Source organism: Bactrocera dorsalis, chromosome 1 (assembly GCF_023373825.1).
Source record: "Bactrocera dorsalis isolate Fly_Bdor chromosome 1, ASM2337382v1, whole genome shotgun sequence".
Lineage (NCBI taxonomy): Eukaryota > Metazoa > Arthropoda > Insecta > Diptera > Tephritidae > Bactrocera > Bactrocera dorsalis.
The window spans coordinates 45,166,021-45,182,743 of NC_064303.1; the positions used below are offsets into that span (position 1 = coordinate 45,166,021).

Genomic DNA, 16,723 nt, shown 5'->3' on the forward strand with positions numbered 1-16,723 from the left:
CTCTTTCTTCTTCAATACCTAAAAGCTGTACGGACGAGGTCCAAAAGCATGTCGAACGAGTATTTTAGCTCGTTGACCGGTGTGGCCGCCAGTATGCCGGTGCAAGTCTTTGAATGGCCTCTACGTCTGCATCACACTTTCCTTTCATGGACAAATGCATTTTTCCGAAAAGGAAAAAGTCGCACGGTGCCATATCAGGTGAATGCGGGGAGTGGTTAATGGTTAAAATGTGATATTTGGTAAAATAATCGTCCTTCGATTGTTGGATTCTGAGCAATTTTTGGTCGTCAGTCAATTTGTGCGGAACAAACGATAAATCGATGTTTTGGAGAAGTTCAATTCCATTTCCATGAATTTCAATGATAATTTCGGATGATCTTTGATGAATTCGACGTTTCGCTAAAAGTTTTACCAATTTTAAAACAAAATTTAATGTTGGCTCTTTGTTCGAAGCACATTTTCGCACCGATAACACAAACATACTGACACTAAAGGCGCACACCTAGTGTGAAATTTTCAAAAAATCATTTTTTTTTTCATATTTCGATGGGTTATATCTTTTAACATACTAAAATTTCAAACCGATTTCTGAAACAGTTTTTGAGTTACAGCCATTTAAAAGAGTAGCCGCTCGGCAGTTAGATAGTTGCATTGGAACTTTAAACGCGTTTTTCTCGAAACAGCTTTTTTAAGAATTTGCTGCAGTAATTACTCAAAAACAAATGATCCGATCACTATCGAATTTTTTTTACATGTTCTACTATATATATAGTTCTCCGTACAATGAGCAATGGATTTTTTATATGATCAAAAAATCGAATTTTGGTAGGCCAAAAACTACCAAAATTTTGGGAAAAATTCGACTGTTTTTTAAAACGCCGCCATATTGTCAATTTTTGATTTTTTTTATCGTTGGTTATTGTACAGACAATATTATCTAGTTTAACAAGAATTTTTCTCTTGGTCCGGTTTACTTATGAAATAAAATAAAATAAATAATTTAAAAAATAATTATTCTATATTTTTAGTTTTAATTATGGTATGTACATATAGTATTTGCATGTAATATCATATCCATTGCCATTTTTTGTTTTTATAACAAACTATCTAAAATCTTGTTTTAACTTAGCAGTTTTTTTAATTTATTTAACAATATTGTAGCACAATTGATCTTCAACAACTAGACTACGAGTTGACTTAATGGAATAAGTACTCCAAAATTGGGTTAATCGAATTCGTTCCTGTAAAAGAAGTCGGTGAGGCCATTTAAATGATGTTATGTTAAGAACATAATTGCATCGATTGTACTTCACATTGAATAAAAACATTTGAACTTCCTTAACATTTAGTGTGTGTTTTTTAAAGAAATCATATTACTCTTATTGGAAACCCTTGAACATAAATATTTATGTACATTTATCTAAAGTTGTACATATATTATGGACATTTATATGTATATACTTTTTAATTTACTAATGTCCACGTCTTCGTATTTCTTGACATAATTTTTTATACTCAATCTCCATGGTATTTCTTGTAGATTCAATAATTGTATCCATATCCTCCACAGCAGATCCAGCTGTATGAATTTCAGGTAAGATGTGAATAATGGCGTGTCCTGGACGGAACGATTTCTCCTCACGATTTAGAAAATAATATTTAGATATAACAACCGGTTGGATAGGACATTGACATTGAAGAGCAATATGGAAGGGACCTTTTTTGAATGGCAGTAATGTTTCTTTAATGTTGCGCGTGCCCTCTGGGAAGAATAATAGTTTACAATTCCGTTCTTGGATAGCCATGGACTCCTTCTGCAATGCACAGATGGAATCTTTCTTGCTGGAGCGATTAATAAAAAGAGTCCCCCACAGCCAAGCACCGAACCCAAAGAAAGGAAAGAAGAGAACTTCTTTTTTTGACACTACTGTTGCTCGCCCAATTACTGGCCATAAATATGCTAAGCCTGTGATAATTGAAAAGCAAAATTACCATATACTTATATGTATATCAAAAATATATGTATTAGGGTGTGTCATTCTGAGACAACCTTTTTTTTCAACTGAAAAACAGGCTAAAAACTTTCGAAAATGTGAAAAAAGTCACTCAAAAGATGAGCTCTTAATATTAATATTAAGAGGTGCTTCTTTCAAATTTTGTCTTTTCCATTTAAATAACATGGGAAAAAAATCATATTTTTTGTGGTGGTTATTGTGCGGAGGTTATTATATGTGTACTCGATGGCTGCCAGTAGGGATGGTAAACTGTATTCCGATTCTACCCGAGAATCGAGTTTTCTCGTAAAATAATTGATTTTTCGGAATCGATCTTCAGTAATCGAAGTCGATTAAGAATCGATTCTTGACATTCCAAAAAATCGATTATTTTACGAGAAAACTCGATTCGCGATCCCGTGCACATATAACCACCACAAAAAATATGATTTTTTTTCCATGTTATTTAAATGGAAAATAGAAAATTTTAAAGAGGCACCTCTTAATATTAATATTAAGAGCTCATCTTTTGAGTGACTTTTTTCACATTTTCGAAAGTTTTTAGCCTGTTTTTCAGTTGAAAAAAAAAAGGTTGCCTCAGAATGACACACCCTAATGTATATACATAAAAAAGAGAAGTAATCATACCGCACAAATCAAGAAAGCTTTGATGATTGATAAGCACAACAGCGCCGTGTTCCGTCCGAATATTTTCAAGACCTCGTACCTCCATTGTAACGCCTAACGCTTTGCAAAGCTGTCGACAGCCCCATGCAGGTATACTGTTCAGTGAAACACATTATTTTGAAATGTTTTAATAATAAAAACATTTTTTCATCAGAAATTAGCAATTATGTACTTATATATAACAGTGTATTGTATTTGTACTTACAACGCGTTTCGATAGTCCCGTGGCTTAAACATCATGAGGGGTATGCAAATAAGTACGATAGTACCAGATCCAATAATGAAAATTGCCATTTTAAGCTGGTATGGGGCCTTGGAGGAGAAACTTAGGATGAGCGCCAAGAGACACGCCAGACCAACCCATACACAACCCATTGTATATTGCTAAAATTTTAGTTCCTTTTGGAAAATAAATATCTTATTTACATAATATAAAATAGTATACAAATCTAGTATCCATGAAAAATGCTATGAAAAGAAAAAAATTTAAACACAAATGGAAAACAAATAAGAAAGGACTAAGTTCGTGTGGAACCGAACATTTTATACTCTTGTAACTGACAAAAATCAAAGCCAAAGAAAAACTTTAAGGTGAAAAAATCATATAGAGTAAAGTCAGCCGGATGTTCGAAATTCCTGATATTAATTGCATATATAGGGGTTAGGCCAAGCTTTCGGTCAAATTTATATACAAGTATTTTAGGCAAAAATATACACTATTACGATATTATGGCCGATATATGCGGTACAAAATCTCCCGAAGTTTAAAAATCTTTATATAAGTATACGGGGGCTAAGGGAAGTATTAGTTCGATTGAACCTATTTTTGACATAGAGACATATCATTATAAGAGAAGTATTATCCCTTAATTTCAGTTATCTATACCACACTTTGACCTACACTTTGGTCATAAAGTGGCACATACTAAAATAGCAAAGTTTTATACCGTTATATTAATGGGAAATAGGCGTGGTTGTTGTCCGATTTCGTCCATTTTCACAATATGACATAAGAGTGTAAGAAAAATATCACGTACTAAATTTTGTCGAAATCGGTTGGTCGGGTCCCGAGATATGGGCGTGCCACGCCCATCGTCCAATTTTCACTTTGGCTCCCATAAGGCTCTCTTATAGTATCTCGATGGTAAAATTCAATGTTTCTGGTGTATTTAGATATTGATTTATCGCGCTTTTAGTAGTTTTTAACTCTACCGTTATATGGGGAGTGAGCGGGGTTATCACCGGATTTCATCCATTTTCACACTGTCGCACATAGGAGCATTTACCCTCAAAAACAGGACAAAATTATTTTAAGTGATTTTATGAATGAAAATGCATGATTGAATATAATAATGCAATATATTAAAATAAAACAAGCAATTCAGCCGAAAGCCTATGATGCTAGCGCTGCGTACTTTAGTTTATATAATAATTTGTTTATTATGTAAGCTTTAATAAAATAAAATAAAAAAACAAGTAAGGAAGGGCTAATTTCGGGTGTAACCGAACATTTTCTATTGAATAAACTATATTAAAATAAAATGATAAAATAAAATTATAATAAAAAATAAGAATTCCTCCGTGTGTGTTGTTACAAAGCCTCTTATCTTATTATTCATCAGAATGTTCAGGCAACCCTGTTTCAGTGTCGACGTGGACCTCTGGTTCCTGTTACTCGAGGAGCTTTATAGTTTCACTCAAGAAGGGTTGGCTTTTGCTTCGTTGACGTTTTCGCTGGCAACTTAAAAATGGATCAGATGTGAGAAGAAGCCTGTTTAAAACATCTTGGTTGCACTGAACCCGTGAAAATTTTCTTGCAAAGTCTTGTCGATATATGTAGACGATAATGCTTGTTTCGAGCCTCCGCTGCCTCTTCTGATAGCTGACCGATAGGTAAGATAGCGTATTTTATGATTGTAGGGCCATGTGCAAGTATTTTATGAAGAGTGGGCGTCATTGGATGGCAGGAGATACATTTTTGCTGTATCTTTGCAAAATATTTGAAATTTCATTACATCAATTTTATGGCCAGATGACATTGCTTCTAGAATGACCTTAAGTTTGATTATGAAATCTTTTTTTATTCCTGTAATTTCAGCAGCTAAATCTGGATCGCTGAAGAATCTTCGAGATGTGTTACCCGAATTAGAATTTCCGAAACCAGCTTTTGGCATGTCTATTAATAGTCCGGTCCTTTCCCTGTATGCTTTTTGGATTCTCTCCTTATTTTCTTTCACAAGTTTTTTCTCTTCTGTGGTTTGGACTTGCCATTTCTTCAAAGGAAGTTTATAAGTAAGGTGTAATATGGTTTCAAATAAACGGATTCTAGCGTGGAGAATTTGCAAACCAAATTTTAAAGACTTGGGATCTTTCTCATTAGTACTTTCAAAGTTATTGAAACTTTTGGACGTTTTCCCACATATGTAACATCTCATGGTAGAAGTGGTATCGGTAGCCGCATTGCAAACTTTTGCGTCAACCATTGTTGGAAGCAATGTATGTCGCACGAAAATATCTCGTAATGGATTGGGTATTTTGGTCACCAGCAATCGTTTTGCCTGATTCTCTACGTATAATATCTCTTCTTTTGTGACATTGACAGTTTCATACAGAAATCGAATTCGAATTGGTCGGCAGAAACGAATAGATGAAGGTGTAGGATTTTGCCACAGAACTTTTTTGGTGTCACCTATATGTGACTGCAACCTCAAGGGAACCAATGAACTCTGAAATATGTTGGAGTCGTCATCGTCAGGAGAGCTAAAGAGCGAGTATTTTTGTTGATATACAACTTGATCTGAACTATCGCAACCCCATTTTGAAATAAGTTCAAGATTCTCTAATTCGGCTACCGTGCAGTTTTGAAGAACGTCCTCAATATAAAGACATAGGCTTATAGTAGTGTGGTCGAGTAAATCTTGGAGCACAACTTCAGCACATCTCTCTGTAACTCGTATTGAATCTTGTTTTGGATAACAGCTTTTTTTTGCTCCTCTAATAAGCGTATAACAAGGAAAATTACCCTTGTTTGATTCGTGTAATAATTCTCACTGTTTTCTTCAACAAAGATTTGTAAGGCTTCAGCAGGTGTGTACTTTTTTATTTCTGGCTTCTGAGCTTCTATTATTTTTTTGTATTTTATTGCTCTTGTAGGTGTAGAAGTTACGTCTATTATAAGTTTAGACGCAGCAGCATTACCTGACATCCTTTGACTAACGCTAGCTGTGTAAGTAAGCTCCTGGACAGGTATCTGCTCGCGAAAGACAACTCTTGGAATTGTATGCTTGGGCGCCCAGAGTTAGTATTCGGCGTCCAGTTGTGTACTAAAATGGAAGCGTTAAGCCATTCTTCGTATTTTTTGACAAATCTTTCTTCAGTATAACTGGACAATACCCATTTCTTTTTTAAATCCCATATGAAATACTTTAAATCATTACTTAAAGTTTGAAATTCGCCTTCTGGACACTTCATCATTTCTTGAAGCTTTTTTTCCATATATGACGTTTTATCTTCCCATTTTCTCGCAGCGCTTTCCCTACAAAGCATATATAATGTTTTTCGAGACATCTCTATAACTTTTGATTTTGAACCTGAAAAAACGAAATAATAGAACAAATTCCTAACGTAGTTCTTGCACATTTTCACTTCCAGTAATTTTGGGTACTACTCGAAAAATGTATACCCTCTTCCCACCCGTCTAGACTAATTTAGCAGGACTTCAGTGTTCAATTAAAAAAAAAAAACAAAATAAATAAAGCAGTACTCATTTTTTTTCAACTGATCAACTTTTTTTAACGCGTTTTTTTACAGGGGGGAAAGACGGGTAAAATGTTTAATCTGATATGTTAAGTAGAAACCCTGTAGTTTACTAAGAAAAAAAAATCATAGCTCGACCTCATCCAACACTATAAAAAAACACTAATTTCTAAAAAATTAAAAAAAAATTAGTTTTTTAATAATTCCGTGTTTTCTCGAAAAAAAACACAATAATACATTAACTAAATTAATTTTTATACTATTAATATTAAATACATACCATGTTGTCCTGAATCCATAATAAATATTTCCAAGAATTCCGTTTTAAAAAAAATACTTGAAATTTCGAGAACAATGGACAGTTTCGCGAATAAGCATGTGCGTTCTGAACGAACTCTAGGTTTCGACTCCTTGTGTGGCAATATATCGGCCTGAAGGTCATTCATTTAATCGGTTCATTGTAGACCGGTTATTTAGGTACCAAAAAAATCAATTTTGAGTACCATCGCTGAAGTTTGTAATTTTCAATTTTGTCCGGTTTTTGAGGGTAAATGCTCCTATGTGTGTCGTTAGGCGTTCTTATAAGATTTGTACTCAGCAAATTTGGTTATTGTAATTTCAGTAGTTTAGGAGATAAGTATGTACATTAAACTTATTAGACTTATTCATTTAGTGCTTAGTTATGGCACTTTATGTGATTTCGGTTAATGGCGATTTGTGAACGTGGCAGTAGTCCAATTATGCTCATCTACAAACCAAAATTTGGTTTTTGTAATAAGGAACCCACCATCCAAGTTTCATCGAGATATCTCAATTTTTACTCAAGTTACAGCTTGCACGGACGGACGGACGGACAGACAGGCATTCAACCGGATTTCGACTTTTCTCATCATGCTGATCATTTATAAGTATATACATACATAACCCTGTATCTATCTCGCTTAGTTTTATACGTACAACCGAACAAAGCTATAATACTCTGTAGCAACTGATCGCAAGAGTGTAAAACTGGTTTACAACTACTTTCACGATTAAAGTATGTACATATATATAAAATTAAATCGCTAATCAAAAAAAAAACAAAACAAAAAATGTAAACAAAACATATTATGGTTAAGACATTCAGAAAAGGAATGGATTTTTCTGATATGCCGTAAATCTAGCAATCCTGCGCAGTTTCCACTGCTGAGTCAATACTGGCCCTTGAATGAATATAAATATCATTAACTCTCATTAATGAGTTGGGGAGCAACTTCAATTAGAAAGGTAGAGATAAAGAATGAATCGTGTAAAACAAAATATTTATTAATAGTGAATAGCTTTAAGATCAAACAGATTATTCCAAAATTTTACGCAATTTCTTTCTGCCGTATTCTATAAAATTATTAAAAGAAAAATCAACAAATACAATAAAATAATAATATTAAAATTATATTTAACATACATCATAACGCACCATCGATTAGTTAAGTTCTGATTTTTTTCCTCTTTGTTTGTGAATAGTTTGCTATGTTTGTATTGGAATATTACATCAAAAATGTGGGTCGTACGTAGACTATTGTCGCCGATTGTATATAATGACTTATAATGATTCAAACGGCGGAGAGTTTTAGTAATGCCAAAGCACGCAGTCTCGATGGTATTCCAAATAAGGTCTTAAGCAGTGTCTACAAAAAGGTGTTTCACGAAAACCTAGAAACCAGCTCCTGCTCTTGTTTATAAGCTACTTAAGCAATTAATGAAATACTCGTAATATTAGGGTCTTTAAGATAACCAACACGTATTTCGTAAGTAGAAGTCACTTTTTGATGCGATTAAAAAGCTCACCGATATATTAACAAGGTAATATAGAGTCTCCTAGACAAAATAAATATACACTTTATAGATGTAGTGGCGAATAACGCGGGCGTTAACACATTAACGCGACGTGGCATCCGAAAATAGAGAGGCAACTTTACCTCAAATTCTTATTTAGGAACGGAAGTAAGTCAAAAACTAAAAGACTTTTAAACTAACGGACGCTCACAGTACAAGGTGCTTTCCAACGTAAACAGGATTTTTTGAATCTAGCGCCATCTATATGTCGACTGGTGCGTAAGAATCTGCTATCTTTATCGATTGTCAAATGAGAATTTCATGACATTTCATTGATTGGAAGCGAAGTTATTACGTTTTAAGTGTCAGTATGTTTGTGTTATCAGTGCGAAAATGAGCACAAAAAGCCAACATTAAATTTTGTTTTAAAATTGGTAAAACTTTTACCGAAACGTATCAATTGATGAAATAAGTTTATGGCGATGATTGCCTATCCCGAAAGAATGCACGAGTGATTTCAACGTTCTCAAAGTGGTCGTGATGACATTAATGATGATCAACATGTGGGACACTCAAAATCTGTGATCACCGGAAATTCCATCGAAACTGTGCGTGAATTCATCAAAAGTCAGCCGAAATCATCATTGAAATTCATGGAAATTTAATTGAACATCTCCAAAACGTCGATTTATCGACTTTTGAACGAACATTTGGGCCAACGAAAGGTGTGTGCACGGCTTGTTCCGCACAAATTGACTGACGACCAAAAATTGCTCAAAATCCAACATTCGTTAACCACTCCCCGCATTCACCTGATATAGCACCGTGCGACTTCTTCCTTTTCAGAAAAATTCATTTGGCCATGAAAGGAAAGTGTTATAAAGACTTGTGACATTTACTACAGTGGCCACATAAAGGAGCGCAAGTTTGGTGTTGGATTCGTGGTGGGAGAGAGACTCCGTCGCCGAGTACTATCATTCGCTCCGGAGAATGAACGTCTAGCCACAATCCGCATCAAAGCGAGGTTCTTCAACATATCGCTGATTTGCGCCCACGCCCTGACGGAAGAGAAGGACGATGTGACCAAAGATGCTTTTTATGAGTGCTTGGAGCGCACTTATGAGAGATGCCCCCGCCACGATGTCAAAATCGTGCTTGGCGACTTCAACGCCAGGGTGGGCAAAGAAGGTATCTTTGGCACTACGGTCGGTAAATTCGGCCTCCACGAGGAAACATCCCCAAATGGGTTGAGGCTGATCGACTTCGCCGGGGCCCGAAATATAGTAATCTGTAGCACTAGATTCCAGCATAAAAAGATACATCAAGCTACCTGGCTGTCTCCGGATCGAAAAACCACCAACCAGATCGATCATGTTGTGATAGACGGAAGACACGTCTCCAGTGTTTTAGATGTGCGTGCGCTCCGAGGTCCTAACATCGACTCGGACCACTATATTGTTGCAGCCAAAATTCGCACCCGCCTCTGTGCAGCAAAAAACGCACGCCAACAAACACAAGGAAGGTTCGACGTCGAGAAGCTGCAATCACAACGGACAGCCCAACGATTTTCTACTCGGCTTGCACTCCTGCTCTCTGAGAGCACTCGTCAACAACTCGGTATAAGGGAACTGTGAGACGGCATTTCAAACTCCTTACGTACAGCTGCAACCGAAACCATTGGTTTTCGGAAAGTGCAAAAGAACAGCTGGTACGACGAGGAGTGCCGTGTCGCAGCGGAGAGAAAACAGGCTGCCTACCTCGCAACGTTACGATCGACCACAACACGTGCGGGATGGGATAGATACCGAGAGTTGAAGAGGGAAGCGAGACGCATTTGCAGACAGAAGAAGAAAGAGGCCGAAATGCGTGAGTACGAACAGCTTGATAAGTTGGCCGACAGGGGTAATGCTCGAAAATTCTACGAAAAAATGCGGCGGCTTACAGAAGGTTTCAAGACCGGAGCATACTCCTGTCGAACCCCCAAAGGTAATCTAGCCACCGATGCCCAGAGCATACTTAGATTATGGAGGGAACACTTCTCCAGCCTGCTGAATGGCAGTGAACACATAACACCAAGAGAAGGCGAACCCGATTCCCCAATCGATGACGATGGAGCAGACGTTCCATTACCCGGCCACGAAGAAGTTCGAATAGCAGTTGCTCGCCTGAAGAACAACAAAGCGGCAGAGGCCGACGGATTGCCGGCCGAGCTATTCTAACACGGCGGTGAAGAACTGATAAGGAGCATGCATCAGCTTCTTTGCAAAATATGGTCGGATGAAAGCATGTCCAACGATTGGAATTTAAGTGTGCTATGCCCAATCCATAAAAAAGGAGACCCCACAATCTGCGCCAACTACCGTGGGATAAGCCTCCTCAACATCGCGTACAAGGTTCTATCGAGCGTATTGTGTGAAAGATTAAAGCCCACCGTCAACAAACTGATTGGATCTTATCAGTGTGGCTTTAGACCTGGAAAATCAACAACCGACCAGATATTCACCATGTGCCAAATCTTGGAAAAGACCCGTGAAAGGAGAATCGACACTCACCACCTATTCGTCGATTTCAAAGCTGCTTTCGACAGCACGAAAAGGAGCTGCCTTTATGCCGCGGTGTCTGAATTTGGTATCCCCGCAAAACTAATACGGCTGTGTAAACTGACGTTGAGCAACACGAAAAGCTCCGTCAGGATCGGGAAGGACCTCTCCGTGCCGTTCGATACCAAACGAGGTTTCAGACAAGGCGACTCCCTATCGTGCGACTTTTTCAACCTGATGCTGGAGAAAATAGTTCGAGCTGCAGAACTCATCAGAGAAGGTACCATCTTCTATAAGAGTGTACAACTGCTGGCGTATGCCGATGATATTGATATCATCGGTCTCAACACCCGCGCCGTTAGTTCTGCTTTCTCCAGAGTGGACAAGGAAGCAAAAGAAATGGGTCTGCAGTGAACGAGGGCAAGACGAAATATCTCCTGTCATCAAACAAACAGTCGTCGCACTCGCGACTTGGCACACACGTGACTGTTGACAGTCATAACTTTGAAGTTGTAGATAATTTCGTCTATCTTGGAACCAGCGTAAACACCACCAACAATGTCAGCCTGGAAATCCAACGCAGGATTACTCTTGCCAACAGGTGCTACTTCGGACTGAGTAGGCAATTGAAAAGTAAAGTCCTCTCTCGACGAAGAAAAACCAAACTCTATAAGTCGCTCATAATTCCCGTCCTGCTATATGGTGCAGAGGCTTGGACGATGACAACAACCGATGAGTCGACGTTGCGAGTTTTCGAGAGAAAAGTTCTGCGAAAGATTTATGGTCCTTTGCGCGTTGGCCACGGCGAATATCGCATTCGATGGAACGATGAGCTGTACGAGATATACGACGACATTGACATAGTTCAGCGAATTAAAAGACAGCAGCTACGCTGGCTAGGTCATGTTGTCCGGATGGATGAAAACACAGCTCTGAAAGTATTCGACGCAGTACCCGCCGTGGGAAGCAGAGGAAGAGGAAGACCTCCACTCCGGTGGAAGGACCAAGTGGAGAAGGACCTGGCTTCGCTTGGAATATCCAATTGGCGCCACGTAGCGAAGAGAAGAAACGACTGGCGCGCTGTTGTTGACTCGGCTATAATCGCGTAAGCGGTGTCTACGCCAGTAAATAAGAAGAAGATATTTAAATATACACTCTTAACATTGAAATAAGTTCACTTTTCACTTTTATTTTGCAATTTTTCAGCCAAATTTAGTAATTTAAAATCACTTATCAAATTTATGGCTGAAAAGTTTAGAGTGTTTATATTTACGAGGAAAACCAGCATTGCCACACCTTAAAAACCAAAAGTGAAATATTTTTTAGCGTTTCACAGCGTTTTCCTTGTTTGTACTTTCGAGTGATTCTTTTTTCTTTATTAACTATAAAAAAACTATAAAGAAGATTTTTCTAGCTAAAATTGAATATGTGAACACTTTTCTATATACATACATATATGAATATATGAATAATATGTGATTTATATTTAATAAACACAGATAAGTAAAATCGTGTGATAATATTATATTATATATATGAGTGTATATAACATTTTTATATACATATTACAATTTTATACTATAATAAAAACATCAGCGAATACCCGGGCTAACTGAAGTACTTTCGCGTAGTACTCTTTCCTGCGTTGGCGGCCTTCGGCCGCGCTCTAAAAAAATAACCCTGGCCGAGCGAATACCCGGGGTGACTGAAGTACTTTCGCGTAGCACTCCTTTCTGTATTGGCGGCTTTTGGCCGCGCTTTAAAAAAATAACTCTGGCCGAGCGAATACCCGGGGTGACTGAAGTACTTTCGCGTAGTACTCGTTTCTGCGTAGAAAATAAAGTGTTATAAAGTGCTTATAATTTATGGTTATCATGCACTCAAAATTTAAGTTTTCGTTATAAAATGGTAAATTTTGGTTATTATATTTGTCAGCGATTTCCATTTATTTTTGATGATACATTGGTTTGTATTTTAGGCGACGATAAATATATTGTTATATTTAAAATATGAGTTTTGGGTATGAAGAGGTTATATTTTTCGGTTATCATGCACTCATATTGAAACAAAATTTGAGTTTTCGTAGTGTACTGTATACTTTACACTTTATTACGTAATATTATTATATAATATAACTAATACATGTATATAATATTACTTATTTGCTTAATAAATTTAAAAAAGAAAATATCCATATGCATGAATAGAGGAATTTTTGCGAAAAAGAGGAATTTCAGCGAATTGGCTTATCATCACATGGCAGCGGTCCATTTCGTCGTAATTTTTGGTAAACAAATGAGGTTCAAACAAGTGTAAAATGTGATTTTTAAAATAAAGATTTTTTAGGTAAAAAACCTGCTAAAAGTGTAAAATGTAGATTTATTTTAAAGATTATAGTGCAATTTAATTAATTTCAAGTGAAAACTGTGAAAAAAGTGTGTTTAATGTGGTGAAATAGCTCCTTGAAATGGTCCAATTTTGCGAATTTTTAAGGCCGAATATCTCCTAAACTAAGCGTTTGCGGATCCTATAACCCTTTATGTTTTCTAATCAGGAGGATTTCCTCTTTTGAACGGTACCTTCAAATCGCGGCGCCAAAGAAATCGGAATTGTGCCCAAAAGGCCACGAGCTAAATACTCGTTCGACATGCTTTTGAACCGTGCAAAAACCTGTATTGAAGCAGAAAGAGACTATTTTGAATAAAATAAATTGATTTTCCCGAACAAAACTATTTGTTCTGTTCAAAAGTTTTCAAAGTCCTGTTTACTTTGGAATGCCCCTTGTAATTACAAACTAAATCACCAAGATAAGTACGAGAGTGAAATCATCGCAATTACCATCCTTGAGCTCAAAATGTCACAGTGAACAACCTTAGAGTTGCTTTTCAAATGATGAACTAACAAAACATTCACAGGCCGACAATAATCTCTAGTATGGTTTGCATGAAATCGGTTTACACTTACTCCTATTTTCCATTCATCCTGTATAAGTCAATAAGCAAACTATTTTAAATCTTATTAAAATTAATAGTACTAATAACGATATCCCGTGAGCATTTGGAAATATTTCACATTTTTATTGCTTCAAGTTGCAAGAGTTTCTAATGTTTCGATATATTTTTCGAAACATTTTATTATCTGCACTGTATAAAAAAGTCCGAAACAAGGAATAAACAATTAAATTGTAATGAAAATATGTCCTTAAATGTTTATTAAATCACCACAAATATATTAAAAATAAGTCAAGTCACAAATGGATGTAGGTCATAGCTTGCCATTTAGTATATTTAATATAAAATTCGTGGATTGTTATCTTACATGTAATGAATGAAAAAACTTAATCGATTTTTTATCATAAAACAAATACACATGTTCGCTTACATACATATATCAGCATACATATAGACTGTAGATGTTTGTGATTTAATTAATGAATCACACTATTTTCAACGATTGTCTTTTTTTTACTTACTAACGCTAATCTAGTCAGTTTTAAAAATATCAGCGATCAGACAGAAACTTAATATTAATAACTCGTACAGGCGGTAGTCCCCCAGACTAGCACCATTATCCATCGAATGTTCAAACAATACTGAGCATTTTGATTTAGGATTGTGGTAGTTTTCGCTATCGACTCACCTACAACAACATACAACGCTTATCGCGGAAGCCGTTTGTTTGGTTTAAAGAAAGTAAGAGAAAATTTGTTTTATAAGAAATTCTCACCGTTGCCACCATGTCTCATACGATTTTACTCCATTTCGGAAATATTCATTTGTACAAACAGAATTCCATATATTTATACGTATATTCATATATGTATGTATAATTACATATATGAGTAGATCGTATCGGTACAATACTGAGTTTGTGACTATCAACGAATATGTCGTGGGTTCAAATCATAATAGATATAAAATCCGGTGACCCCACAGAAGCCAATATCAAAATCAATTTCCATTTATGATATGGTGAGACTTTTTTGGACGCATAAATCATTCGAAGACAAATTAAAATTTTTATTTTCTTACATTTCTCAAACATTACAAATAACAGGAAAAGCTCGGCCCTACAAAAACCAATAAAGTTGTTGCGTCGTTGTTGTTAAATGCACATACTGTAACCATTAAAAGATTAATACATACAATTATATTCTTATACATATATGTACATACATACATACATAGGCACATTTTATATTGTAGAAAATTACTTAATTATGTGGGAATTGTACTTTGAATAGTTGATCATATACTTAAGTTACAAAGTGCAGGAAAGTAATAATCGCAGTCATTAATAGCAAATCATTCGACATTTACTTGAATTTCTAGTGGGTATATTGCTGTCATACCCTTGTGTTCATAGTACATACAGATATACATACATATGTATGTATATATTTGTAAGTACATGTTTCGCACAACAGTTTTTAATGGTATGTGCATTATGTTGATTACCGAATATATTTTCGAAGGCGTAGAATGGGCTTCGTCCCCGATAGCTAAGACGATAATTTAGAATCAAAGTAAACATTTTATTTGAATTTAAATTTTGAAACTTTTAAGTAAATTTTTACATTGGAGTTCGGGTACCATATGAGCATATACATATGTATGTATATATTTATGCATTCATATAAAGTTTAACAAAAAACGTACACGGCGAAGTTTAATATCAACAGCCATAAAAGTATTAATTTGAAAAATGTTTGAAACTCTTGCACAAAAATTAATATATATCGTTGTCTATATATATAATATATTGAATATATAAAAATTTTATTCATGCAACCGAGTTCACACCATATATCAGTCAATAACTGAGAAAAATTTGATCATATTATTTCGACTAGTTTTGAATTTTAAATTTATAGACCGACTTTAACGATTATTATATGAAATATCTCAAAAAGTTTAATCAAAAATCAAATTCATTAGCATGGTTGACATTATATAAAATATTCTTGGTAATGAACCGTTACCAATAGTACTTGTTCATCACCGATTTTGCCACATAATCTCGCTTAATTAAAAAAACAGACATTCATAACACGCAAAGTCAAATTAAGAGGTCATCAAAAACTGATGATTTTTGTAATTTCATCGTAATCATTCACAATAGGCTGATAGTGGCATGTTTCACGTGTTTAATTCGAATTTCATATAATGCCATATAAATACCCTACTGGAAAAACACTACGAAAGAAATCCACTTATATTAGCATTCTAATGAAATTTTGTCATTAATTTAATTCCCAATCACATGGATAAGGTAGTAGGGCAGACTACAATTTTCTTGAGAAAACATGTATCGATGTTCACAAAATGTACTAGAAAATAATTATAAATAGACTTAAAAAACACTAATTTTACATTTTATGCTCTGAAGAATGAACTAAATAATACAAAACTTGGAGGTCCTTGATTACACCCTTGTAGTCCTTTTGGCCATAAGGGGGTATTCTAGTATAAAAATTAAAAAAAAAATATTTTCTTATTCGATACTCTGGGTTTTCAAAATTATCTCTCTCAGAAATCAAATTATTCCGAAGTTAAAGTTGAGTTGCCACCATATTAAGCAACTCGACCGGTTTCCGGAAAACGAAACTTTACACGCATTTTTCTCGAGACTACTTCTTTTGATGTGGTTGACAGGATATCTCAAGTTCTGCTTAACCAATTTCTTTGAAATTTTACAAAAATCTCTCTAAAAAAACTTTAAAGGTCAATCCGATAGCGACAACTTTTCTAATGAAGAATTTTTTCAATTTGCTTGTTTTAGATCACTACAAGAGTTGGAATCATAACAACTAGGAAACATAATAGGGCAATTCAGAATATTGTGGATCTGAGTTTGCAAAATTGTGCAATTGCAAATATTTACCATCAATAATTAACGTCTTTTTTGTGATTTCTGTGCAATCCTTGCAAA

At 35.5% G+C, this 16,723-nt stretch overlaps 1 protein-coding gene across 5 annotated transcripts; it reads right to left on the reverse strand.

Moving 5' to 3' along the window:
• Positions 1 to 996: 996 nt before the first annotated feature.
• LOC105226672 (1-acyl-sn-glycerol-3-phosphate acyltransferase alpha) lies at positions 997 to 14,402 on the reverse strand. Of its 5 annotated transcripts, none has more exons than XM_049446119.1 (4): positions 14,265 to 14,402; positions 2,887 to 3,080; positions 2,643 to 2,776; positions 997 to 1,966 (listed from the first exon to the last, which is right to left on the reverse strand). In XM_049446119.1, the coding sequence occupies exons 2-4, from the start codon at positions 3,054 to 3,056 to the stop codon at positions 1,473 to 1,475; spliced, it is 798 nt and encodes a 265-aa protein (XP_049302076.1). In that variant the 5' UTR covers positions 3,057 to 3,080; positions 14,265 to 14,402; the 3' UTR covers positions 997 to 1,472. The 5 variants fall into 5 exon arrangements, with proteins under 5 accessions (XP_049302076.1, XP_049302079.1, XP_049302078.1 ...); XM_049446122.1 differs by having other exon boundaries at positions 2,887 to 3,065; positions 14,265 to 14,395; XM_049446121.1 differs by having other exon boundaries at positions 2,887 to 3,098; positions 14,265 to 14,386.
• Between the last annotated feature and the right edge of the window lie 2,321 nt (positions 14,403 to 16,723).

Coding starts and splice junctions, on each gene's coding strand:
- LOC105226672 (XM_049446118.1), bottom strand. Junction 2,777..2,886: donor CGGGACTATCGAAACGCGTT/GTAAGTACAAAT, acceptor TTCACTGAACAG/TATACCTGCATGGGGCTGTC. Junction 1,967..2,642: donor AAGCTTTCTTGATTTGTGCG/GTATGATTACTT, acceptor CAATTATCACAG/GCTTAGCATATTTATGGCCA.